The sequence below is a fragment of the Manis pentadactyla genome, chromosome 2, assembly GCF_030020395.1.
Source record: "Manis pentadactyla isolate mManPen7 chromosome 2, mManPen7.hap1, whole genome shotgun sequence".
NCBI lineage: Eukaryota > Metazoa > Chordata > Mammalia > Pholidota > Manidae > Manis > Manis pentadactyla.
The window spans coordinates 233,790,138-233,816,748 of NC_080020.1; the positions used below are offsets into that span (position 1 = coordinate 233,790,138).

General features: G+C 54.1%; 1 protein-coding gene across 2 annotated transcripts in view; it reads left to right on the forward strand.

The window, feature by feature from the left end:
* Positions 1-26,611, forward strand: part of EIPR1 (EARP complex and GARP complex interacting protein 1) — a 122,827-nt gene that overhangs the window by 70,692 nt on the left and 25,524 nt on the right. For both annotated transcript variants that reach the window (XM_036881647.2, XM_057497484.1), the window contains exon 4: positions 11,287-11,437. In XM_036881647.2, coding sequence (XP_036737542.1) covers positions 11,287-11,437 — 151 coding nt within the window. The remainder of the gene's footprint in view (positions 1-11,286; positions 11,438-26,611) is intronic.

Consider the following 26,611-nt stretch of genomic DNA (forward strand, 5'->3'; position numbering starts at 1 on the left):
GGTGGAGGCCCTGCCCAGCACACACTGTGCGCTGGGGCCAGGGGATGGCTGACACCTATACTGCAGGTCTCCTTGGGAGCGTCTGTGTAGTCAAGACGCCTGGGTGCATGTTTATGGGGGCAGATAGACTCACGCTGTGCTTACTCTGAGCAGCCCACCTGCATTCCTTCCTAGCTTTGCTTCTTTCTGTCCAAACCTGATCACATGGCCAGGATGGACGCCAGTGCCCAAACGCCAGTAGGATCACACCTCTGACTGACTGGACAACGTGGACCACCAGGCATAAGCTCAGGGTTGCCTCATGTCAGATGCTCCCAGATAGGGCACTGCCCATTAGTGCCGTGTCTGGGCAGTGCTGTCCGTAAGCCAAGGTTATTGCTCCTCCCATGAGAACCGAAGATTGTCCTCAGAGCAGGGGCAGTGCAGACACCCGGTTGGGAGCCTGCTGTGCCGTCAGGACATGCTTGGACCTGACTGTTTGGAATAAACACAATTCCCACTTGATGTTGGATGTGTCTGCCTCTCCTGATGGCTTGGGTCACACCGCACTGTGTGTGATGCGCAGTGGTCCGGGTGCTCAGAGCTGACACCCTGTGGTAGGTGGTCGTCCCACTCATCGGGTCCTGGAGCCAGGCAGAAGCTGTGCATGAGCGGGCACTGCGTGGCAGCAAGAGCCGCGGTGTGGCCCGTGACTCTCATGCCAGGGCTCCTGAGGGCTCTGCACAGCCATCCTGTTTGCCTTGGTGCTCGGGGTCCCACTGGGGGTGGGGGTGCGCCTGGACCCCAGCAGGACCTCTCCCGGCGCCAGTGCCACTTAGCTGGAGGCCTGGAAGTTTGCTGGGGTGGAGCACCACTATCAGTGTGTCATATGTTGTCTCCTAGATTCAAAAGGGCCACCAAAATTTAGGGCTTCTAGTGACAGAGACACCCCAACATGCTGCAGATGGTAGGACCCCTCGAGTGTCACTGAGGCAGTAGCCCTGAAATTCTGCGGGCTCGCCTCCAGCCCCGCCCCTCCCTTTCCTTCTGCGTCTGAGGCCTGGCGGCTTGCTGCCTCAGTGTGCTGTTCTGTCCCAGTGATGCGGTCTCTGGTCGGGCCCCTGGTCTGGGTCCCGAGGTAGAAGCCAGCAAGCAGGCTGAGCAGGGCCGTGTGGTGTGCGTGATTCCTAATGCAGGCAGAGGAGTGACTGGGGCCCGGTACAGAGCAGATTGCTCTTGTGCCCTGCGACTCGGTGAGGGCACCCGGGCCGGGGATGTGGGGGGGCAGTGCCAGCTGCATGCGGGCAGTGTGATGCGGCCTGCTGGGCTGCAGCCCTTTTGACACTTCTGGCCAGCGGGGAGCTTGTCCGCAGTCTCTGGACAGCGCTGTGCGCTGGGAGTGTGGCTGCTTTATGAGCTGCGGTGGGCAGCAGGCTACAGGGCTGCTGTGTTCTATGTCCAGAGGGCTGCGGAAAGGTTACTGCCAGGCTGAGGCAGCAGGTCACAGAGGGATGAGGGTCCTGGGCCTGTTCAGGGGCCGAGCTCCCCGGACACCCTCACACCGTGCCACTGATGGGACCCCATTGCAGAAGTCCCTTCCTCCCCCAGCGCTGCCCAGAGCCCTGGCCTGAGAAGGCCGACCTGAGAGATGCCTGTGGAGCCACGTGGTTCACACAGAGCCTTTGTGCAGGTACCTTTGGAGCCAGGAGGTGGCGCCCAGGGACACAGGGCAGCAGGACTTGTTCAGGCTCTGTGGGCACCTGGTCCTGTGCTCATCCTGCCTTGCTTCCTTTCATATCCCTTCTAAAATGCAAAACTATCCTTAGCTCATGGCCACGCAGAATCCGGCAGTGGGTTGATTTGGCCAGTGGGCACAGCGTGCCCACCCTGGATGGGGTCTGGTGGCCAGTCAGAGGCACTGGTGCCGTTATGCCTGGGCTATGTGTGGCTGGCTATGGTGCCTGGCTGCGGGGGACCCTTCCAGCTGGAACTGTGCAACCAGTGCTCTATGGATGTCTGCGCAGCCTGTGTGAGGTTGGTGGTGATCCCCTCTTTCCCTGGGAGACTTATGCTGCGCAGGCCCAACTGTGTGCTTTGTGGGGGTCTGATGAAGACCTCAGGTTGGCATCTTCCAGGACCCCAGTGGCCATGGCCGTGGCCGTGGAGCGTTCCACTGCACTCACGTGGTTGGCTGCCTTTGAGTGCTGTTTCCATAGGGAAAAGGACTTCTGAGTGCTTCCATCTGGTCTTTCCTGTTGTGATCGGCTCTGCTGTCCTCAGTGGGTGCTGCTCGGGGCTCCTGCCAGTGCCCGATCCACCCCTTCCTGTGTACACTCAGGAACCGGGGTGACTACAGCAGGGCGGCCCGCTGGCCCTCTGCCCAGCAGATTCGGGCCACAATTCCCAGGTCTGACTGTCAGTGGGTGGTGTGCCCTGAAACCATCAGTTCTCCCAGCTCGGATCCTTCCCTCTCCCCAGGGTATTGCCCCAGGTTCTTTCAGGGAGGGCATTGAGGACAATTTACAGCCTATTTTTGTGTCAGTGTTACAGGGTCATTCCCCAAGGGGACCGCGGGCCTCCTGAACTCAGGGGGCTTTGGGGTCATGAACTGCCCTGGGTCAGGGGCTGAGTGAAAGGCTGGGACTCTTCCCGGGGACTCAGGGCAGGTGTGCACCCAGACCTGTGTCATGGGGCCAAGTAGGTTGCAGTGCCTGCGGGCCTGCCCCATTCCTCTCCTTTAACCACTGCTGACAGCCACCTGGGCCAGAATGATCTGACGGGCACTTCTTCTGGAGACCACGGCCAGTCCTGCCTCCCCATGGTCCCTGCCATTGCAGTCAGGGTCCTGGTCCTGCCACCTGCTCAGAGCTCTCAGGGCGCAGGGGCCCCGGCTCCAGGGCTGCGGGAGGGGAGGCCAGGCAGTACCTGCTGGGGGGAAGCTGATCCCCTTTGTTCCCTTCCTGCAGCCCATCCACTTCCTGGGCTCCAGTGTGATTTGCACGCAGTGCCGACCCAAAGCCCCGGAACGGCCGTGCAGACAGGCGCACTCTTTGGGCTTCCGGGCATGTATGCCAGGCTCTACGGGTGCCAGGTGATTGATCAGTGGATCTGGGTTCTGCTTCATTCACCCTGCTCAGCCTGTGCCAGACTCAGAGATGGCGGAAATCTCTAAAAATAGCCCTTGGATTCTGAATGTGTGCCGGGCATTGCATCTCCCTGTGGAAGCCTCCACGCCCCCCCGCCCCCCGGCTGGGATCAGATTATGTCCCCTGCCAGGCACTGTGAGCCCTTCGGTGGAGCTGACGGGAGTGGCTCTTCGGGCTTACGAAGGCTCTAATCTCCTTGGATTCCTCTAAGCTTCGGACCCGCTGATCCCTCCAGCAAGCGGCACCCTCCTCGGGCACTGTCGGCAGCCGCAAGTGGGCCCCCTCCATTCATTCGTCCCGATGATCTTTTTATCTCATTAAGTGCCTTCAGCTCCTGTGCACCGTGTAAAAAATAGGCAGTGGCGTCAAATTGGCCTTAAAGACACAGCTCGGTGTTTTTTTCTTTCAAAAGCAGCGAACTGTTACACGAGTCAAGAGACTCCATTTCATTTCTGCTGCCGGTGCTAATGAGCCGCGTGAGCTGGGGAGGCAGTCACCTGCCCTGGGCCTCGGTTTCCTCACTGGCAGAAAGAAGGGGCAGGGCTGCTCATCAGTCTAGCGTGGCGCCCTGCAGCCCACTGCGGTGTGAGGCGGGGTTCAGCCGTGTGTGCCCACAGGCCTGCCTGGTTTATCACGGGGCTCGGAGCCTGCCCTCTGGGGACTCCCTGTCATTATCGAAATTCTGCACAGGCAGTTCCAGGACAGGACCTGACTTCAGGGTAGCCTTAAAACAGACAGAAAAGCAGAACGCCTGCCTGGTGATTACAGCCTGCTCTTTCTAAGGACCAGGTTTTCCTTCCTAAAAGCACTAGTTTCTTTGATAGCCGCTGGATTTGTGTTGGATGCTCTGTTGAGATTCACACAGATATGGAAACCCTCGGAGCTTCAGAGCCGATTTGCGTGTCTGATGGGTGTACTCCCAGGCTGCTGCTTCGGGACTGTTTACCTTCCAGTTCATCTGCTTCTGAGGGTTTGGAGTCTCTGATACTGCATGCCGTATTCCTTGGAGCTAAGGCGCACTGGTCACCCAGCAAATGTGGCGGCTGTGGGTGTCCCCAGGGCGGGCGATGTTGGCAGCTGCCCCTGCACGCACACAGCCGACTCCCTGCTCTTCCTCAGCACGGTTTCCGGCGGTTATGTGGTTCTGTGAGGGACTTTGGGCTCTCTTCATACTCCCAAAATTGTCCAAGCTCTTGAAAGAAAGTTTCGTAATCTTCCAGAAAATACAAATTAATTTTCCATATACCACAAGTTCCCTTAGACTTTGTCCCTCCCCTTTGCCAATGTTCAGACAATGGTATTAGTTCATTGCATCTTACAAAGGTTTCTACTGCGGTTTTCGTTTTGTCTTACGTGAACTTCTTGGCTGATGTTGATGTTTCTGTCACTGGAGTTACTCACCCAGATCTGACCCGCTTGGTGGGAGCCCCCTCGGCCTCTCTGCCCTGTGGCCTGACCTGGGAGCATGTTTGCTGGCCCTGGAGAGTCCCTGTTCACTTGTGACTCAGCCATCGGGGATGGGGTGAGTCTAGGAAGGCTCGAGTGCTGCTGTATGTCCCTCATGGTGGGTCATGAACGTTCTGGAAGCCCTGACACGTCCGAGCAAACCTGGGAGCCAGACGTGTGTCCCCAGGCCCACACGACGGAGTGTGCATTCAGGGTTCCGGGATGCAGGGTGAGGGTGGCCTTATCCCGCTGCCCACCCGCAGTTTCGCGGGCCTCGTTACTTCTTGCCCTTGTTAAATGCTCCCGACTTGCATCCCAGCCGCCAGCCTCTTTCCTGCCCCTTCCATCTCACTCACTGATGCCACACCTTGCATTCTAAAACATGCCCAGCTTCTCTTCTCTTTGCATTGATTGCACCTGTACTCTTGGCCAGGCATTTGATTTGCGTCCTCATTCAGAACTGCCAGCCTCCACCCGTGGTCTGGAGCAGACCCTCACGTGCCTCATCCAGACCTCAAGGCCCTTCCTGGTCAGATCCTGGGAGGGCTTCAAACCTCGTTTCCTCTGGCTTTCATTCACTGTACCGTGTCTCAAATTGAACGGTTGGCTGTTCTCTACCTCCGGGGCCCCTGAGCCCTCAGTCCTGCTTCTGGAACGCCTTTCTGTCCACGTGCCTGTGCCCACATCTTCTCAAGGCCCAGGTCAAATAGCTCCTCTTCCTAGCACTTTCCTCATAATTGTTTCTAAGGGAAGGCATCTCTCCTTTAGCACCTCACCCCATCTCTCTTAAGGCACTTGCCAATCCGGACCTTGTATTATTTAGCCGTGTGAATGTATTTTACAGTCTCGTGGGCAGTGTCCGTATGTGACTCAGCTTTGTGTTCTCCTCAGCCATGGAGGTGAGCACGCACACAGGTGATGGTGCTCGTGGTAGAGGCGAGCACACACGTGGGTGATGGTGGAGGCAAGCACACACGGACGGAGGTGACAGTGGAGGCGAGCACGCACGGGTGACGGTGGAGACGAGCACACACGGACGGACGTGACGGAGGCGAGCACGCACACGGGTGACGGTGGAGGCGAGCACGCACGCGGGTGACGGTGGAGGCGAGCACGCACACGGGTGACAGTGGAGGCGAGCACACACGGATGGAGGTGATGGTGGAGGCGAGCACACACGCGGGTGACGGTGGAGGCGAGCACACACGGGTGACGGTGGAGGTGAGAACGCACACGGGTAACAGTCGAGGCGAGCACACGCGGGCGACTGCAGTCAGTGGCTGCATGGTCCGTCAGCTCACTGCCACATAACAAAGAGCCACGACCTCTCAGTGGCGCCTGAGCGCATTCATTCCTCTCTTAGCTGTCTGCTGGGTGGCTGGAGTCGCTGACTCTTGCTGGCCATGCCTGGGCTTAGTTTGCGGCCACAGGCAGGCCATTGCCCGGGAACAGGACTCTCCAGGTCCTTTCTAACAGCGAGCACGGAAGTGTAAGCACCCAGCTGGGCTGTGCAGGCTTGTGTCTCTGCCTGGCTCGTGTCTGGCAAAGCAGGCACCGTGGCCTGAGCCGGAGCTGGGAGCAGGGGAGGCATGCCTGTGGCACAAAGGCCATGGATGTGGTCAAAGTCTGGAAGTGAGGAAACAGTGCCCTTGTGTTTTAAGTTACAAAGTTGAGATTGTCTTGAAAATAAAAGAGATTGTTTTTTGAAAACAAGAAAATGCAATCAAACCTGTGTTGTTGTGCCTTCCTTCCTGCAGGGAAGTCTGGCGTTTCGGACCCCCTGTCTCCCCAGAGGTCTGGGGGTCTCTCCTCTTGAGCAGGGGGTCATCAGGCAGAGGTCGCTGGGGTGCCCTCCCCTTGGCTGTTGCCTGTGCTACTCTCAGGGCCCCTGTTGGGGTGTCCCAGGGCCTGGGCTCAGGCCCTGAGGCCTGCTTGTGTTTGGGTGGGGGACAAAGTGCCTGTGTACACCCCCTCCTGCAAGCTGCCTCCCTGCCCTGTACTGCACCCCTGCCCTGCCAAGATGCCCCTTCCCCTCATGCCCTGGTCAGAAGCCATCAAGGTGGCAGTTGTCTCTTGTGGTTTGAAGGGATTCTTGCTATGGCCCTGGCAAAAGCACCCCCTTTGGGAATCAGAACCTCGAGCCCTGCAGAGCCCAGAGCTGGGACACAGGAAACGCAAAGGCCCTGTGGGTCCTGGGGTGATGGTTAGTGGGCTCGGCCCCGCTCTCACCCCAGGCCCCCAGGCCCATGGCTCTCAAGTCGGAGTGTGTGCCTCAGCATGCGGGCTATGTTCTGGAGACGGCACCCTGGCTGCACCTGGCTTGGACGCGGCAGTGGTCCGTCAGCCGGCAGCCTCTGGAGTTTCTGACGTGTGATTTGCTGTGGGCCCATCCTGCCCTGCCGCCTGGGGAAATGGCCTCTTCTCTTCATATGCCTGGTCTCTGCGGGGCTCAGGCACCTGGTTAATGCCCCAGGCGGTGCCTCTGTGGCCAGGAAAGACAAACTCATCCCTGAAATAGGCGTCTGTTTTGTGGCAGTGAACCACTGGCCCTCCTAAGGATGGAGGGGCCCAGCACGCCACCTCGCCGCCCAGGGGCGCCACAGGTCTTCATTCCTGCTGCGGCTTTCAGTCTTCTTCCTCTGGGCTTCTGACCAGGTGGCCAGGCCAGAGGCTTCTGCCACTTCTCTTGATGCCGAGGGTGACCAGAGCCGCTGTCGAAGCTGTGCACGTTGGGACTTTCCTGCCCTCCCAGGGAACGCGATGACGCTTTGGGTCTCAGACTCGGTGTTCAGTAGCCCTGGCACTATTTGGGTGCCGCCCTTTGCGCAGGGGACGGTCACCGCGTACGTGGTCTTAGGCCTCCTTGGATGCAGATGAGGGCGATCATCACAGAGGTACTTGCCCTAGGGTGGGCCCCTAACTCCTGGGCGTCTGGCTGCACTGTCTGGCAGTGGGTTCCGGGTCCGAAACTGCCTCAGCCCAGAACCGCACAAGGCTCTTTAATGGGATGGCGTCCCTCAGCGTCTGCTCACTAGCTCTTGTCTCCGTCTGAGTCCGCGTGTACGCCTGCCTGCACACATGGGCGGGCAGTGCTCTGGGGGAGGGCCGTCTGCTTTGCTCCTAGGAATTCCACCTCCTGTTACACATGCGTCTCCACAGCTCTGCGCCCGTTGGCCGCCCTTGGCCGGCACCCTGGCCATGTCGTCATGGTGACTGCTACCCCCCAGGTCCTGGCAGTTACACCGTCCCCAGGCCGCTCTGCTTTGGGGCCAGGTTTACCTGGCAGAGTTAGAGAGTCGTCGCAAAGCTTGTTATCAACCGGCCTCTCCTAAGAGCGGAATTGGATTATGTTGTAAGTTAATGCTCAACCACCAAAGTGTTTTCCAACACGTTTGTACTATTTTACACTCTTTCCAGTAATCCATGACAGGATGGTTGCTCTTATATCTTCAACATTACTTGGTATTGTTCATCTTTTTAAAGTTACTTTTGAGTCATTCTAGTGCATGAGTAAAGTATCTTGTTTTGCATTTCTCCAGTTATTTATTTTTAATGCTGAGAATCTTTTCTGGTGCTTGTTGACCATTCATATTTTTTTTTTTTGTCAAGTGTCTGATTCAGTCTTCTGCCCACTTAAAAAATTGGATCATTTTTATCTTATTAAAGTTGTAGGAGGTTTTATATATTCAGGATATAAGACCTTTGTCAGATGTATATATTCTGAAAATTTTTTCCCAGTTGTGTTTCATTTTTTTAACAGTGTTATTTCCAAGGGCAGAAATTTTTAATTTTGATGAAGTCCAATGTCTTTTGATAAATAAAAATTCTAATTTTAATGTGGTCTGTTATCAGTCTTTTAATTTATGATTAGTGTTTTTTCTGCTCTACTTAAGAAATCTGCTTATCCCAAGGTTGTAACCCACTTCTCCATTCTGGAAAAGGTTTGTATTATTTTGTCTTTAATATTTTGATCTTCAGACTGGAATTAGTTTTTTGAGTGTTTTATGAGGTAGGATACAAGTTTATTTCTCTTATGGAGATACAGTTGATCCAGCATCTTTTATTGAAAAGACCATCCTTTGTCTACTCTAATGCAATGACATTTTTATTGTAAATCAAGTGGCTATCTTTGTAAGGTCTATTTCTGTATTCCATTCGTTTTCTCTAGCCTATTTTTCTGTGTACAATACTAAATTGATAGAGGGTTTGTAAATCATCCAGTTTTTTGCTATTCACAACTGTCTTGGCTATCTGGGTGGTTCACATTTTCATGTAAATTTTTGAACTTTAGAAGCAGGTTGTTGATTATTACCCAGAAAGCCTGCCGGAACTTTGGTGGAGTTTATAGGAGTGAAGCTTCTAATCCATGGACATGGTATGCCCTCCATTTATTGGCCTTCACTTTTTCTCAGGAGTTCTTCATGTTGACCTGTATAGGTCTTGTGCATCTTTAGTTTGAGATTTTATTGGATATTTGATTTTATTAATGTGAATGTTAATATTTTTTCAAATTTTGTTTTCTAAATGTTTGTTGTTGATTCATAGATAGCCAGTTGATTCTTATATATCAGCTTTCTGTTGAGCAATTTTGCTAAGTTCCCCGTTTTATGTTTAATAGTATAGTGTAGATTCTTAAATGTATTATACACATAATCTTTAGCAACTAATGGTATTTTCATTTTTTCTGTCTATTCTTACACCTTTATTTTTTTTCTTGCCATACTGAAGAAGTTGGGACCTCTAGTACAATGCTAACTAGACATGGCAGTACAAAGCATTCTTGTCTACTTCCTCTCCCCAAGGGGAGAATACTTAATATTTCACCCCCAACTATTATGTTTGTTGGGTGAGCAGGCACTTACAGGAAAAGAGTTATTTTCCTGACACCTGAACAAAATTCTCCAAAGAAGGAATTTGCTCAGTGGGAATCTACCACTGGTCATTTCTTCCAGGTAATAGCTATTTTTACTGTCTATCCCATACCTTCTGTCATTATGTGCATTGCATTCATTTTGCAGCACAGCCACAATTTAGCACTTGTATCATTAGTTCCATCACTTTTCAGATTAGCCATTGCTTTTGTTGTCATTTAGGAAGATTAATAAAATCTGTGCGTCTATTAGGGGAGTGTTGCAGGCACGCATTTCCTCTTTCCCGTCCCAGCCGCCCCTCACCTCAGGTGGTGATTCTCACCTGCAGGGGGCCGTTGCCAGTCCGTAGGCGCTGCACAACTGTGGGACTGAGAACTTCAGCAGGAAAATTAATTTCTCATGTGGACGGAAACCACTGTGCACTGCATTTGCAGTTGAAATGGAAATGTTAACAGAAGTGTATGTGTATGACACATTTGATTCTTTTTCTTTAAGGCCCAGTGAGGTACGTGAAGTGAGCAGGGACTGGGTCCAGGTAGCTTTCGCTGGAACCCTGACCCTCCTACTTCCTACAGGGTCGTGGGGATAACGGTAATCCTGACGGTGCCCACAAAGCTGGGCAGTGTGCCCCTTGTGTTCACTGCTGTATTTCTTGGTAGATGAGTGGATATTTAGATTGAAGGGCACTGGAGCCAATAGGACAAAGGACATGTAGCATAAGGTCCTTTGTTTATTTCTTACTTTGTGTGCAGGAAATGCCACCCACGAGATGCTCTTTCCTGTTCTCCGGTTCTTTTGTGTTCTCCACTTGCTGTCAAGTCATGACTTAATGTTGAGACCTGTCCACTGTTTTATCATCATGTTTTAAAGGCCTTCTTTAAAGGGGAAAGATGTTTACACATACACAGTTTAGAATTAAGTAGAAAGCAAATTCTGAAAGGATTTATATTTAGTGATTTGTGATTAAATGTTTATCACATAATATTGTCTGATTTTTTTGAGGGGTGGTTCTTACTTGTCATTTTGTCTTATTGAAAAATTGTCTAGAGTGATAGAGACCTAGAGCCTGGCATGTTCCCTGAAAACAAGTGACCCCAGTCTTTCTTACCTAACTTTATCCACAATGTGGCTTTTCAAAGTTCTTTAAGAATGCACAGATTAAAAGTCAAGCGAGTCAGGACTCTGAAAGGCGGGACCTGAGCGACCAGCTGCAGGAGCACGAATGGTGGCCGCTGTGTGTAGAGGTCGTGCATGTGTGGCTGGTGGTACAGTGGAAGGCGTCACCTTCAGGACTGGGCTGTTGTGCTGGTGAGCCAGGGTGCAGCAGAGAGCACCTGTGGGCCGCAGATTGCACACCTCTGGTTCCCACTCACTCACCACTGGAGCATCAACAGCACTGTGTGCAGACAGAGTGCCTCTTGGGGTGCACTGCCCCTGTGAGATGCTTCCCGAAAGCCCAAGGAAGGATGCACGTCGTGCCGACCTTAGACCCGGGCTGTGCATGGTGAGCACACCGTCAGCACCCCTCCCCCATTTTGCTCCCTTTTTGGAAGAGCTGTTGAAGAAGAACGGAATGAAATTGATTTTGAGAAAAATTAAATTGCCTCTGAAACAGAATAGTGGTTTTAAAGTAGGAAGCAGTGGGTTAAGCGGGAGCTGCCCGCCCGCCTGCTCTGCTTGCCCGCTCTGGCCGTTGTCCTCTCTCTGCTCGCACTCTGCAGTTTTAAATATTTTAAAGAGCAGATGTGCCCTGCTCCGGGCCTGCGGGGGCGTTTGTGCACTGTCTGTGGAATGTGCCCGCCTACCGTGCTCTGTTGACGTTACCCTCTGTTGCTTCGCTTCAGACAGCAAAGTCCTGACATGCGCGGCTGTGTGGAGGATGCCGAAGGAATTGGAACCAGGCAGTCACGAGTCCCCTGATGATTCGTCGAGCACTGCGCACACCCTGGAGCTGCTCTGTCACCTTGACAACACAGCCCGCGGCAGCATGGCCTGGTAGGGTTCTGCATATTTCATACGCCCACAACAAGCCTCAAGGTCAGACAGTGCAGGGTTGCACAGATGCACACGGCAGAAGCTTCAGTGCACACTTGAAACCTCTCTCTTCTTTTAAAAAGGTGGTATTAATTTCTTTCTTTCTTTTTTGTTTTTAAGTCCCAGTTGTTTTCTAGATTGGACCCACTTATGGAAACCCTATTGCATATATTATGAAAGAGCCTATGTCCCCTTTTCCTTTTCCCCTGAACCCAGTGTTGCCGGGTATCTGCCAGGACGGTAGCAGTCAGGCACTGCACAGCACTTCAGTGTTACATTGCCTTTTAACCCCACGAATACTCTGTTACTCTGCAGTCCAACGCAAAAATTAATTTGTTACTTCAGGTTAAAGGCTTACTTCTTCCTTGCACTAAACATGGATGGCTGTGTGCACATGATGCTGTGCACCAAGCCCTCCTCGCCTGCATCCTGTGGTCACTTCCCCTGATGGCTTGGGCAGTATCGGGGAACGCCGGCATGCCACCACTGCTCGTTGTGGCTCCCTGGCCCTGTGCTGCCACGTGTTGTGAGGGAAGGTCTCTATGCCCACCCGGTATCCCAGGGACTCTCCTCAGGCACTCACAGCTCTGCTCTGAAATTGTTGAAGCCTCAGCAAATTCGGAGGCCACACTTTCCAGCAAAGACTGGGTGCAGGGTGTTGGTTAAAAGGCAGCCATTGTCTGTCTTTGTCCAGTAACACTTCCCTGTGTGTGTGCAGGTGCACGTAAGAAAGAGCACCAGGGCCACTTGCCAATTAGACACGTTTCATCCAACAGATCTGTATTAAGCACCTGCTGCACGCACCTGCCAGGCTCCAGGGATACCAAGGTGATGCGTCTGGGGACCCAGTCCCAAGGAATCATAATGTCTCTGGCAAGGCCTGTGGTGTAAACATCTAACTGTGACACAGGACAGGCTGTGACACAGGAATCATTATGAAGTGTGTGCTGGGGCCCCCCGAGGAAAGAGTAATTAATTTTTACTGGCAGAATTGAAGAGGGATTTGCTTAGGAGGTGACATTTGGAGCTGGGCTGATCGCAGTTTCATCGGCAGCTGGGGTCTTGAGAGAGTAGGGGGTGCAGGCTGGCAGGCCCTGTTTCAGCTTGCGGTGGCGTGTTCTCTGATTGTCAGGCTGCCCCCTGGTCAGGGCTGTGCTGTTCTCACAGAGACACCAACCCATCCTGCAGAGTCCCTGGGGAACTGCCCTGGCCTTGTCACCTGGCCGTCTGAGTGCCCACTGAGTCTGCACAAGATGGGGCGCTAGCCCCAGCACCCATGTGCACATATGCCCATGTGTGCGGGCATGAGATTGTGCACATGTGCTGGGGAGCAGGTGGGTGAGCACAGCATAGGCCAGCTGTCACTCCAGTGAGGCTGATGCATACAGACAGCATCAGTGTCTAAGGCTGGGGCTGGGATGGGTGAGCTTGGGCGAGGCTCCTAGTTGCCCCTTGGGGGTGCTAAGGAGGTACCCTCGGCCTGCTTCCCCAGCCCCAACCCCAACCAGGCTCAGTCCTCCACCAAAGCCCCATTGGGAGAGCAGAGGCCTGTCTGCGTGTGTGTTGTAGGGAGGTGACTACACCTGTGGTTGCACACCCACGCGAGGGAGCTTGTGAGGGGGCACCTGGCATCCATGCACAGCCTCGGACTCGTCTTGGAATGCCATCGTTCTGAATTCGCTGCCCCTGTTCCAGGTGTGTCTTGCACTTTTTGTCCTTTACACTGTTGTGTATGTGTTTTGACCTTTGCACTGAGGCAACTGTAGACCCACAGGCAGTTGCAGGAACAGTGTAGAGAGACTCTGCCCTTCACCTGGTCTCCGCCCAGTATCACGTAAGCACTCTTCAGTCACCACCCGAGGACTTGGCATTGATGCAGTCTGATGGCGACTTACTCAGCATTTCGTGTCCCTTCATATGTGTGTGCATGATGGTTTCCATGCATTCATCATGTGTCTGTGTAGCTGCCACTGTAGTCACGGTACAGTCAGGGTCTCTTGTGCTGCCTTGGTAGAGCCACAGCCTGCTCCCCCCATGCGTGCCCTTGGGCTCTGGCCCTGGTCTTGCTCCATCCTTGGAACCTGCTCTTTCAAGAATGTTCTGTACATGGACTCACATGCTGTGGAACCTGGGATGGTGGCTTTTTGCACAAGTCATAGTTCCCTGGGCTCACCCCTGTGTGTGGATCGAGGCGCCTCCCTTTTCATTCTGAGTGGTGCTTTGCAGCAAGATGGCCTGCGCTTGTGTAAACAGGCCCCCAGGGACATTAGAGTTTCCCCGCTTTTGGCTGTTAAAAATAGAGCTGCTCTGAACATTGATGCACAGGTTCTCACATGCACACAGGTTGTTTCTCCGATCAAACATCCCGGAGTGCAACTGCTGGGTCCTCTGGTATGTGACGTTTGTTCTGGAGAAACCGCCTTTCCTCTCCAGAGCGGCTGCATGTTGGAGGTGCAACCAGCGCTGTACCAGGACCCTTCTCTGCACCCTCGCCCCATTTGACCTTGTTATGTGTGTTCTTTCATCTAAGTATCTTCAGTGGTGTCGGTTTTATAAGTAGACAGGGAATCTGAGTCTTGGAAATGTAAGTCTGGTGACTATGTGGAGGTGCGGGATGCTGTTTGGGGTCCACCACCAGGCAACCAGTGATTTTTGTTTGCTTGCTTGCATTCCTGTTTGGCTTATAAGTTGGTGCTGAGAGCAGCTCTAGGAGGAAGGCCCCCAGACGTGTCCTGAAGAGGGGCCTGGCCACTGGCCACAGGGCACCTCAGTGCTGCATGACTCCCGGTGCGCCAGAGGGACTGCAGCCTCCAGGCAGAGGACTGGGGCTCCTGTCCCTGGGCCACCCAGCTTCTGTTCATTCCGCAGCAGCCTGGGGTCCTCATGTGGAGGTCCTGTGTCTCCATAAGAGATCTCTGGCACACAGGGATGGGCAGTGCACGTGGCCCAGCACTCTACCATCCTTAGCTCGATCATGGAACAGTGACAGTGGAGAGAGAAGAATCCGGGAGCCTGTGATGGCGCTCGGGCCCAGCGCTGATCAGGTTCGCTCCAGGGCTCCACCCATGGCGGGTGCTGCAGAGAAAACCCCGATGCACCTCTTGTGCTCACCTGCCTTGAGGTAGCCGGAGCGGCACTGGAAAGGCCCCCACTCCTTTAGATCACGTCTTATTCCTGAAACAGAGGTAGTACTTCAGGGTCACCATGATGGCTCCCCAGCAGACTCTGTGGAAATGTGGTACCTGCTGAATTTGAGGAGATACATGATATAGAAAGGGGGTGGTGTGATGCGCCCCTCGGATCCCTTCTCGGCCAGGTTTTCTCAGTAATTCTCTGTGGGATGTGGGCCCTAGTGAGCCTGGAGGGGTCGCCTCCTCACTTGCACATGTAGCTCCTGGGGCGTTAATGGGCAGCAGCTTCTTGGCTCCGTATCGACTCTTCCTGGAGCCCCTGCTTAGTGTCTCTCTCAGACGTCACCGCTGCAGTCCACCCTGCCCTCTGCCAGCCCACACGTGCTTGCCTGATAGCGGCTTTCCCTTCCTGACACCTGCTGTCTGCATTCAGCCCTGCGTCCTCCTCTGTAGACTGAGATGCCTCGGCAGCAGCCTCGGCCGACTACAGGCTGTAGCTTCAGCACCCAGGACAGCGCCGGCCCCACGGTCCCTTCAAACTGAGGACAGGGACTGTGGGCCCAGCCTGTCAACGGGCCACCTGGAGGGCTTGCAGGCATCGCCTCGTTTACTTCCCACAGCCACCCTTAAAGTGGGACCTTTGCAGACAGGAGGGCTGCCTCTCGGGGATTGGGGAGCGGGCCTTCCTCACAGCCGGGCGGCAACCCCAGAGCTGCCTCCCTGCTGTTTGTGGCCGCACCCTGATTTGCAAGTTGTTCCATGACTGGGAATATAAGCACATCATCATTAGAATCTTCTAGTCTTTCCCAGATGATAAATGTAAATAGTGCTTCATTGGGGAGCCGTCACTCTACAGATAATAAAGCCCCCTTCTCCTGTGACATGCCCTCTCCTCTCCCTCTTGGTTTGTTCCTGTGGTCAGCACGCAGAGGTTGTGGAAGAAACACTGGACCTGGGGTGAGCAGCCTGGGGTGAGCGGGTCTGGGGTGAGCGGCCTGGGATCAGTGGGCCTGGGGCGAGCGGCCTGGGGTCAGTGGGCCTGGGGCGAGCAGCCTGGGGTCAGTGGACCTGGGGTGAGAAGCCTGGGGGTGAGTGAGCCTTGGGTCAGTGGGCCTGGGGTGAGCAGTCTAGGGTCAGTGGGCCTGGGGTGAGCGGCCTGGGATCAGCAGGCCTGGGGCGAGTGGCCTGGGGTCAGTGGGCCTGGGGTGAGTGGCCTGGGGTGAGCGGGCCTGGGGTGAGCGGGCCTGGGGTGAGCAGCCTGGGGTGAGTGGGCCTGGGGTGAACCTTTAGATCTGCAGCCTGTCTGTGCCATCGCCCGGCGAGGGCCTGTGACTTTTCCCCTCGTGTGAGCATGGGGTCGTGGGGTCTCTGACTTGTCTTCCAGCTGTAACACCATTAGATGCTGTAGCCTCTCCCGTGGGCTCAGTGCTGCCTACCTGTTTTCCTAGTGAACCAAATAACAGCTCCTGAGCCTCTTTCCACTCTGCCTGTCCCATGGAAACGAGCCCACCCCACCTGAGACACGGCCTCGTGACAGCGCTCTGAGTCCCTCCCAGGATGACGTCCTCAGTGACAGCGGGCTGCCTGGGGGTCGGACTGAGCTACTGGGGATGGTTTTACCAAACTGATGTTTTAACCATTTTCAGTGTATCTCATCCCATCCCATCACATTTCAGGTTATGTGTGTTAGCTGCCTTAAATTCTTTCTGGAACAATATGGGATCTAGACAAGTAAGTAAAACTAGTAGAATTCTGGCTCATGGTAAAGAAATGAGGTCAAGAGTCCTGTGTCAGGTGTAGCTGATGCGTTTTCCCTTCTCAGGAGTAGGTGGTGAAGAGCACCTTTCATTTCCCCCTCAGTGTGCACGGCTGCTCCCCGCGAGCAGGAAGAAGTCAGGCTTCCCCCCGAGTCCGTGGCCAGCCCAGTAGCTCAGTGTATTGGTCAGTGCACGTGGCATGCACACTGTGGGGGTGCTGGGCCATGGGCCGCAGACCCCAACTTCTTCAGGGCCTCCTGGCACCACACCCACTGGGCCCCTGCTCCCACCAGTGGCTTTTGGTGCCCTGACAAGGGGAGGCTTCCAGGAGCCCGGCAGGTAGGAGGCAGGAAGGAGGTAATGGCTTTCTGGGAGCGCTGTTTTCCTGTGTGGCTTGTGCGAAGTTGTCTGCTTGATGCATCATCATCACTGTTGGCTCGAGGTCTGATCAGCCGCAACAGGGTAATTTTATGGTTCTCCATCTCCTTTTGGTGGTGGAGAGGCTCCCCAGCTGTTAAAGAGCTATGCACCGTAGCTGTAGATCAACGCTCCCTGCTGGCAAGGGGAAGCAAAGCCAGAACAAGAGACTCCAGTATATTCTTGGTGCACTGTATTCCCCAATGTGTGTCAGTAGTCATGCAAGTCACCTTGCTTCATGGACAATGAACACCTCCTTTAAAGGAGAAGTTACTACAATCAGTAGCCAGAAGCTTTCCAGCGACCGAAGTTAACAAGAGTCAGTCCCAGCCTCCTCCCCACCGGCCCTGGGCGGCCCAGACAGGAGGGGGTCTCGGTGCCGCTGTCCATGGTGCCTGCTCACAGTGACTGCTGACCTCTGCTTCCTGGGCCAGCTTGGGGTCGAGGGGGGAATACCTCCTCGGTGGCGTAGGCAGAGATGATGTGACACTGAGATGCCAGCAGGCTGAGGGTTTCGGGGAATAGCCAGGAAGGTGGGGTGCACATAGGACTCTTAACAGAAGAAAGAACAAGGGCACAGGCAGCCATGCTGGGGTCAGAGGCAGCCGAGGGAGCGCGCTGTGCGGTGCTGCGGCCAGAGAGAAGGGGTTTGGCCTGCGGCCTTTTGTGGTTGTGCTTGTTTAGTCTAGTATGATAGGGCAGTGGGAATCGGCTCAGGGGACTGCTACGTGACGTGAATTCAGGGTTACCCTGAACATCCTGCAGAGGTTGTCTTTGAGGGTAAGTGGGGAAATATGCTTGAAGTTTCCAGAGATCCTGTGTTAATGGTGATCGAGGATTCTCGGGGATTAGGGGAGTATCATCACTGAAGATTCACCAGATTTTATACAGTTCGTGGTGGTGCTTTTGGTTTGACCCAACCTAGATGTATGTTAAGTGTAAGATTTTTAAAACCAGCACCTAGAAGTTGCTTCCCTGGTTACCCGCTTGCTTCTAAAGTTGTCCATCAACTGTTCTTTTAAGAGGCCCAGGGTGCTGCCATCCCTTACTTTGTGCAGGAGAAGATCCATCTGATGGCATTATAGGACGCTATACAAATGTCTTCCTCTTTCAAGTTTGTTTGAGGTCTCCGTTGTAAAATGGGAACGGGTGTCAGTCTCCTTTGCCTCATACAATGCTATGAAAATTAAGTATCAGAAGGGATGATGATTAAAAACAGTCAGAATGCAATGTACAGGCTCAGCTTACTCTAGGAAGATTCAGAATACAAAAATCTGAATGTACAGTGCAGAAAGCATCATTATTTATATTTCAGAGGCAATCCATACCTCTCTAAGATTTTAGTTTAGGTTTCTACTAAATATGGTTCAAAGTGTGTTTCCTTTAATCATACTATGAACCGAATGGTGTTTTGCAGAACAAGTCGGGCAGAACATGCCACTTTATCCAGAGGGAGGTTTAGATGAATGTGTTTTTTGGTTCTAGTTGTGGTATTTAAATGTGAGGTGTAAATAATGTTAACATTTTAAACCTGAAGGTGTACTAACTCTGTGTGTGAGAATTTTAAACTAGCCTATTCTTCTACTGCCTGAAAAACGGGGGTCAGGGGATGAAAGAAGAGAAGTAGCAGAAAAAGGAGAGGGAGGGGGCCCGGACCTCTGCCCAGAGCTTGGGTGGAATGTTTTATTTCTAAGAACATGTACTTGAAAGCTAACTTTGGCCTTTCCGGGAAGGCCTGGGAGCAGAGGGTGTAGGTTTCAGCACCTGCCCATGGGGCAGGTGCAATGTTAGCCCAGGCTTTCTGGCGTGCCCACTCCCCCAAGTCTGAGGGACTCGGCAGCGACCACATGGCCAGCAGGTGAGGGCCTATGAGCGCTGAGCAGTGCCCGGGGGCTGCAGGGCTGGTGCGTGCTGTGAGCCAGAGGACGTTCTGAGCCCTGGCTCTCTCTGGGATGAGACAGGACAGGACAGTGGGACTCTGGTGTGGAGCCAGGCTCTGGGGGGCCAGTCTGTTTGTGCCCGTCATTACCCACGTGAGTGCCAGGGATGGGCATGCTGGGCCTCAGCCATCCCCACCAGGGGGAGGCTTTGCGGGGAGCAGGTCCAGATGACCAGGGCCAGTCTCTTGCTGCCCACGCCTTCACAGCGGGCCCTGCTCCCCTTCCGAGTTCCTGGTGCAGAGCACCCGCTTCTGCTGAGGTGTGCACAGAGGCCGAGGAGTGTCTACTCAGCCACCACACAAAGGACAAGAGCCTGAAAACAGGACCTTTCCCTCACGTCCAGCCTGTGTTTGTCCTTTGCTTTTGTCTGCCCCAAAGTGGAGTTATTTAGTTGATGGAACTATATCCAGGCAAGATGGCAGAAGAAGAGACTTAGTACCGGAGTCACCCCATGACAAAACTTAGAAACTCTTCTGTCGGGGCGCCAGGCGGTGCATAGGCATGATTCTGCCGCGGCAGCATTGCGTGTGTCCCAGCCAGGGAGAACTGGTGCGTGCAGATTTCATCAAAGCATGCTTCTTGACTTAATGGTGTGGCTCTTAAAGTCTTTTCTTTTAAGTCCTTGTAGACCTGTGAAAAACTATTTTGTACTCTTGTGAATTTTGGAGCAGGAAGAAATTATTGCCCAATCTGCATTTTTAAGAGCGTGATGTGTAACCTGGGGAACTAATCTATTACATGTTTTAAAGGGTTTCTCAAAATCTGGTAACCAGTGACTTATTAGGTACTTTTCCTTCTTAAGGATTTCCCCTTTTCAGCGAGGGAACAAGCCTGGTAAGTCTGGGGCGCAGCCTGCCTTGGTGTTTAAGTCTTGGTTTCCCAGGGTTTGTGGCCGCCTCGTGTGGGGCACGCGTGCCAACCCCCATCCTGGTGGTGGCTGTGTCACATGCCGGCGGACGTCATGGCGACCCTGTTCCCCCCTCGGTGGTGGAGGGGAGCACGTAAGGTATGTAGGTGATGTGGAGTTAAATCAGTTGTATACTGAGGTGGTTTTAAGAATCCTGAGCAACCTTTGAGCTGTCTGCACCCCAGGTGCCAACATCCCGAGTGAACCATCCACTTAGCACTATGTTCTGAGGGAAAGTATGTATTTTGTTTGATCGGCGTGAAACCTGCCAAATTAAAACTGCCAAATTTCTGCTGTTATGGTCCTTGCTAACTGTCTAAAAGGAGTTTGGATTTTTTATTTGGGTTTATTTACAGAAACAGCCCTTCTCTGCGGTTCTCTCAGTGATCATGATGGGGATGGATCATACCCACGTCAGGTGTGTGCAGCTTTGCTCTTGACTTGTTGGTATAATTTCATGTCCTCTCAGATTCACTGGTGGAGTGATAAAGCAGAAAAAGGGATGGCTTTTATGAACAGAGCAATACCTTCTTAGTTTGGAGGGGCAAGTGTGGCAGATACTCGGGGTCATTTCCCTTCTTGTGCAGCGCCCATGTGTGGTGATGGTCCATGATGAAGTAGAGTCTGTCTTCTTACTGCACCTTGCATACTCCAGTCATTCCAAGGTCGGCCGCCGGCACTAGTGATCTGAGGGTTCGCCACCTATGAGATGAAACGACAGCTGTTTTCTCTGCATCCCCCATGATAGACAGAGGAATGTGGGGTAGGGGGCGGCTTTCCTCAGCAGCGCGGTCCGCACACGGTGTCTGGCTCTCCTTCACTTTCAGGCCTGTGGAGGTGCCTTAGAAATGCTTTTCTTCAGGGGATCCAGCATCACCCCGCCCTGGGGAAGAACAGAGAGGCTGTGTTTATTGAAGCTTCTCACGTGAATGTAAGTTCTGGGATAAAGGCCGATACACAGAAGGCATGAAGTGGATGGGACTAAACCCAGGAGCCCAAGCGCCTGGCAGGGGTTGTGCTCCGCTCTCGCCCTGGGCTCTCATTGTGCTGGGGGGCTGGTGCTGGGGGTTTGAGGGGACGGAGACCCTTTGTGGTCATGCTGGACTGTCCAAAGCACATGGGGTCACCCCGATTAATGGCCTGGAAGGTGAATTAGCTTTTCTGTTTTTACTTGTAGATCCTCTAATCCTGTGTCTTGTGTGATGGCAGCTTTTACTGACTCCCCGCTCTGTGTCTGCACGAGTTTTGTTTTTTCTTAGTTTTTAATGGTGAGCCAGCCTAAGCTCACTGATGATGTTGGTCCCGGAGTGCCCGGATGCTGGGCCCCGTTTCTTGTCTTAAGTCATCCCTCACAGCTCGTTATTGGGAGCTGAGGGTGTGTGGCAGTGGGGACAGCCTAGAGTGTGTCCCGTCCCGGGAAAGCTGTGTCCCCAGCCCTGTGCTGGGTCTGTCCTTCCTTCAGAATATCTGCCCGCAGGCTCTCGCCGGGCGCTCTGCCTGAGTCCTCGAGTCCAGTTCACACGCGCCCCTGCAGGGTAGTCCACGGGTCTTCTCACCCACCCAGCGTGGCTGGTGGCTTTCTCCTAAACCTTGTTTTTTTTCAAGGCAAGTTAGTAATCTATTAGTGACACAATTAATACAAGTTTCCTAAAGTACCTATTTTTTCCTTTGGGGAATCTCTGGGTCATGGTAAGTGTGGCATGATTCAGTTACAGCTCGGAAAAGGCAGACTCGTTCCCCTTGTCTTTAACTCATGTATTTTAGAGGCTACTCATTTAAATCCTCTCAGAAATAAAGGGCAAGTACTCAGAGGCTTTAACCTGTGTCCTGCAGTTGTTCAGTCAGCTCTCCAAATGGGGCACCCCTCTGTGGAACCAGAACCCCTCGCCGAGGACACACCTTCCTGAGGACGTCCGGGATGCTGGGCATGGCAGTGGAGCCAGTGGGCATGGCCACCTTGCACCCCACATAAGAGTTCCAGCTTACCTGACGTGATGTGTGTGTGTGCGCAGGGTGTGTGTGTGCTGGGTGTGTGCGTGCAGTGTGTGTGTGTCAGGTGTGTGTGTGCGGGGTGTGTGTGTGCGGTGTGTGTGTGTGTCAGGTGTGGGCGTGCGGGGTGTGTGTGTGTTTGTGGTGTGTGTGTCAGGTGTGTGTGTGTGTGTGGGGTGTGTGTGTACGTGGTGTGTGTGTGCAGGGTGTGTGTGTGGGGGGGGGCTATGTGTGTGTGTGGGTGTGTGTGTGTATGGGGTGTGTGTGTGCCCCCCACAGTGAAGGCGAGCTCCAGAGCGGACTTGGCATCTTTCCCGCTCACCCTCGTCTTTCCTGTGCCAGCTCATTCTGGAGCCTGGAGGGAAGCCTCTCCTGTAGGGTCTGCCCGGGTCTCTGGTACTCACCCCCAGGAGCTCCTGGGGGAGCAGGCCTGGGGCCCAGAGCACAGGCTGCCCTCGGGCTGGGGCAGGCTGATGCCAGCAGACCCAGCAGCCAGCCACTTCCTCAGCAGCTGGGGACCTGGCCGCCCTTCAGGGAAGACTGCTGGGGTCTAAGATTCTGAGATGGAGGGAGTGAGGTTTTTTTTTTTCCAGATTTGTATATTGCCTTTGAAATCAATACAGAGTGGGACACCACCTGGGCAGGGGCCCGGACCGGGCTCTCCGCAGGCACCTGCGGCTGACGCTCCCTCCCAGCTCTGCCGTGTGAGGGACCCTGGGATTCATAGGAGGCCTGGCTGGCTGTTGGGTGGAAGACCACCCCAGGGAAGCCCAGGGGCGGGAAGTGCTGTGGGCCACCCAGGACCCGGGCTGCTGGGCATGAGCTGGGGGCCCAGGAAGCAGCATTAGATGTGGGCACCTTTCAGGGCAGATAGATTTGAGCGTCTGACCTCAAGTTTTTCTTTTTTGCCTTAAAGTAAATCCCCATGGGATTTTTTGGGTGCATGTAAAGGTGGTAATTTTAATGTTCCAGCCAAATTCAAAGTAGGTTTTGTGGTTTTCTTAAAGGGAGGCTCTTGCATTTGGGGTGGGGCATCCTTGTTGACGGCTGTGTCATGAGGCATCTAGCTCTGGCCATCCCAGTTATTGTGAAAACTAAAGACTGTGCCTGCACCCCACTTTCCCAAATACCCCAGAGGGCAGCCCAGTGCCCTACTCGGGAAGCGCAGAGCTGAGCGCACCCAGCGCTGTCTGAGGCTCAGTGAGCACCTCCTCTGTGCAGGTGCTGTTCAGGACGTTGCCTTGTTCACTCTTCACCAGCCTCTCATGCTGGCACCCGAGCGTGGCACCCACTGGGCAGAGGAGGGGAGTGCCGGGAGGGGAAGGCGCCGCGAGCCCGGGGCCCAGATGCCAGCAGGCTGGCTACAGACCGGGCTGTACGTCGCTCTCTGCATCCCCGTCAGATGCCCTGGGTTTTTGGTTGTACATGCGTTTTATGTGGGAGTGTGTTCAGTCTTTAAAAACCCCTTAATACTGAGAAGTTAGATGTTTCTTTGGGTTAATGACTCATTACTTTACCTTTCTGGAAGGTTCTTCCTTGGCCCCCTTCTCCCTGTAGACGTGCTCAGGGATTGCCTCATGGAAACACTTCTCAGAGGAGCGTGTGAGCGTCTTTGCAAGGGGCAGCCCCAGAGGCCAAGGCCTGGGAGGAAATATGACTACCTGGCCTTAGGTTCCCGCATGTCAGCGCCGCAGTGTCGGTCCTTCTGCCTGATGCCTGATGCTGGCACTGACGCCAACAAGCTTCTTGCAAATGAACTTTCAGGCCTGACCCAGACCTGAGGCCATGAAGTCAGCCCTTGGTCGGATCTTAGCTCTGCCATCTGCAGCGTGTAGTTTGGGCAGGTCACTCAGCTTCCCACGGGTGTTTCCTCATCTGTAAAATGAGGAAGACAAAAGCAGGGACCACCTCGTAGGCTCAGGTGCAGTGGAGAGGAGAGCGCCCGTGAGGGGCCGCACAGGGCCTGCGCCTGGTGGGCAGCATCCCGCACTGCCAGGGGCTGGGCCGACCCCGGGTCCTGGGCAGGCGGCGCCGCCTCCTTCCCTGGGTACCCCTTGTTGCTCTCGCGAGGAGGGAGTCTGCAGCGCAGCACCAGCTCTTGGGCTGACACGGAGGCTGGCTCGGACCACAGCCGCGGACGGCGTTTCCGTCCCAAGTAGCCTCCCTTTCCTGTGGGCTGAACGCTGACGCGGGCACCTTGCTGGCACTCTGACTAGTAACCAGGGGTTACTGCTCCAAGAAAGGGATTTTGATTTACTTTCCAGTATCTGTTCATTTGTACTGTAGTAAACCTTTAAAATTTTGCATTTTGTATGAAATACATCAAATCTTTACCTAAGATTTGCCATCATTTAGAGTTGAAACAAGTCTTCTTTTTTTGGAAGAACATTATGTTTACTAGGCTCTCCCCTACCCCAAGTCCCCCCCACAAACCCCATTACAGTCACTGTCCATCAGCATAGCAAGACGCTATAGAATCACTACCTGTCTTCTCTGTGTTGCACAGCCCTCCCCGTGCCCCACCCCCCACATTATACATGCTAATCATAACACCCCCTTTCTTCTTCCCCCCTTATCCCTCCCTCCCCACCCGTCCTCCCCAGTCCCTTTCCCTTTGGTAACTGTTAGTCCATTCTTGGGTTCTGTGAGTCTGCTGCTGTTTTGTTCCTTCCCGTTTTTGCTTTGTTCTCATACCTCACAGAGGAGTGAAATCCTTGGATACTTGTCTTTCTCCACCTGGCTTATTTCACTGAGCATAACACCCTCTAGCTCCGTCCGTGTTGTTGCAAATGGTGGTAGGATTTGTTTTCTTCCTATGGCTGAGTGATATTCCGTAGTGTGTATGTACCACCTCTTCTTTATCCCTTCATCTCCCGATGGACACTTAGGTTGCTTCCCTTTCTTGGGTATTGTAAATAGTGCTGCGATAAACATAGGGGTGCATCTATCTTTTTCAAATTGGGCTGCTGCATTCTTAGGGTAAATTCCTAGGAGAGGAATTCCTGGGTCAAATGGTAAGTCTGTTTTGAGCATTTTGATGTACCTCCATACTGCTTTCCACAATGGTTGAACTAACTTACATTCCCACCAGCAGTGTAGGAGGGTTCCCCTTTCTCCACAGCCTCGCCAACATTTGTTGTTGTTTGTCTTTTGGATGGCAGCCATCCTTACTGGTGTGAGGTGATACCTCATTGTAGTTTTAATTTGCATTTCTCTGATAATTAGCGATGTGGAGCATCTTTTCATGTGAAACAAGTCTTTTTTGAGCTTTATTCAAAGACTTACGCAAATTTATTGCAGGAGCACCAGAGGTTTTCTATTATTATCAGGTCCTTTAAAAACTAGGCAGTAGCATGGGAGGGGCCTGAAGACTCCTGCCCGCACCTCCTGCCCGCGGCCCCCGGGGGCCGGGCGGGCGTTGGTCTTGGGCAGCGCGCGTGCGCCAGGGGCTCTTTCACGAAGCAGGCTGTGCAAGCGAAACACCAGCGGCTGCCGTGTGGACGCTCGCAGCCTGGCCCTGGGCGCCGCCGAGCTGGCGGGGAGCAGTAGCCGGAGTGGGGCGGCCCGAGGCCGCCGTGTGCACCCTCTCCGGGGCCCGGCAGGAGCCGGCTCGCTCGCAGGCCTGAGGAGGGAAGGTGAGCGCCCCCGGGAGGCCGCTGTCCTCCTTTCCCTTTGGACGGGCGGGCCCCGAGGTGCGGTCTGCGCTGCGCGGCGGCCTTCAGGTGTTCTGAGCTGCAGCGGAGAGCATGCCTGTACCTAAAGCGCGTAAGAATCACTTCGTGAAATTCTGAAGTCACGTTTTATGAAAGAAACCGTTCATTCTTCTGAGACTTCAGGTCCCTCCGACCTGGTCGCCTAACTCCGGGTGCCAGACTGTCCTGGGCTACGTGGCCCTCTGGCTGCAGGAGTGACGCCTCCCCCCACCCCCCGGCATCGCGTGTCCACCCCCACGAGCTGCCTCCTGAGGCGGGCGGACTGGCCGCCAAGAGGGCTGGGCGGGAGGGTGTGGACCGGGGCCTCTGCGGCTTCGGCCCACGGGAAGCAGCTTGGCCTGGTGGATGTTGCCACTTTAAAATTTCTTTTTTTTACCTTCTTAACTTTTGTCTTTAATAAAGCACACATTTCTTGAACTTTACAGTGTTGGCCAAGGTGCTGTAGGAAGTGACGGACGGGCCCTTTCTCTCCCATACTGGGGCACCGACTGCCCTGTCCCTGGGCTGGGTTGCAGTCCGCCCGGCCCTTTTGTTTTCCGTGAACCCCATGGCGAGACTCTCTGCCCTGACCTGGAGCATTGGGAACATGGCCTTGGCTGGAGGAGTGTTCTGCGTCCTTGCCTGGCAGGGGACACCTGCCCGCTGTGGGCGCCTGTGCCAGCTCTTAAGGAGACAAGACACGGAGAAAAGGGGTTCTGGGCGGTGCTGTCGACATGCTGGAGCGAATGAGTCAGAGGAGAGCAAGCATTTGGGTTTCAGGATTTAAAGTTATGGTGAATTGGATGTCTTCAGTTGGCTTTTGGCCGCATAAACCACAATTTATTGGTAAAAGACTCGGCAAAATGTGAGTCATTCTAAACATGTGAAGTGCCCTCCCTCCTGCTAATACTTTTTGTTCAGGAGTAATGTGGGCGGCACCTGCCCCGCGCGCCGTGGCCGCAGCCGCCCCAGCCTGCTGTCTGCCTGTGTGGCTGGAGCGACTTTGGTTTGCAACCCCACCACCGGCCTCCGGCTTGTCCACAGCCGGCCGGTTTATACCCAGGCCGGAGCAGAGCGCGTCACCCTAGAGTGGCCCACACTCTTCCACGTGGCCTTGTACAGAAGGAGCTTGCTGCCAGCGGCTGGACCACGGGAGGACCGGACTGCGCCCAGGTGCCAGCGCGGAGTGCAGGGGTCTGTGTAGGCAAGGCTGTGTGTTTGGTGCGCTTTAAAGGAAATTGCAGCCAAAATGCTTAAAATTACTAAGAAAGACCCATGTTCATGGTCTGAAGCAGCATTCCC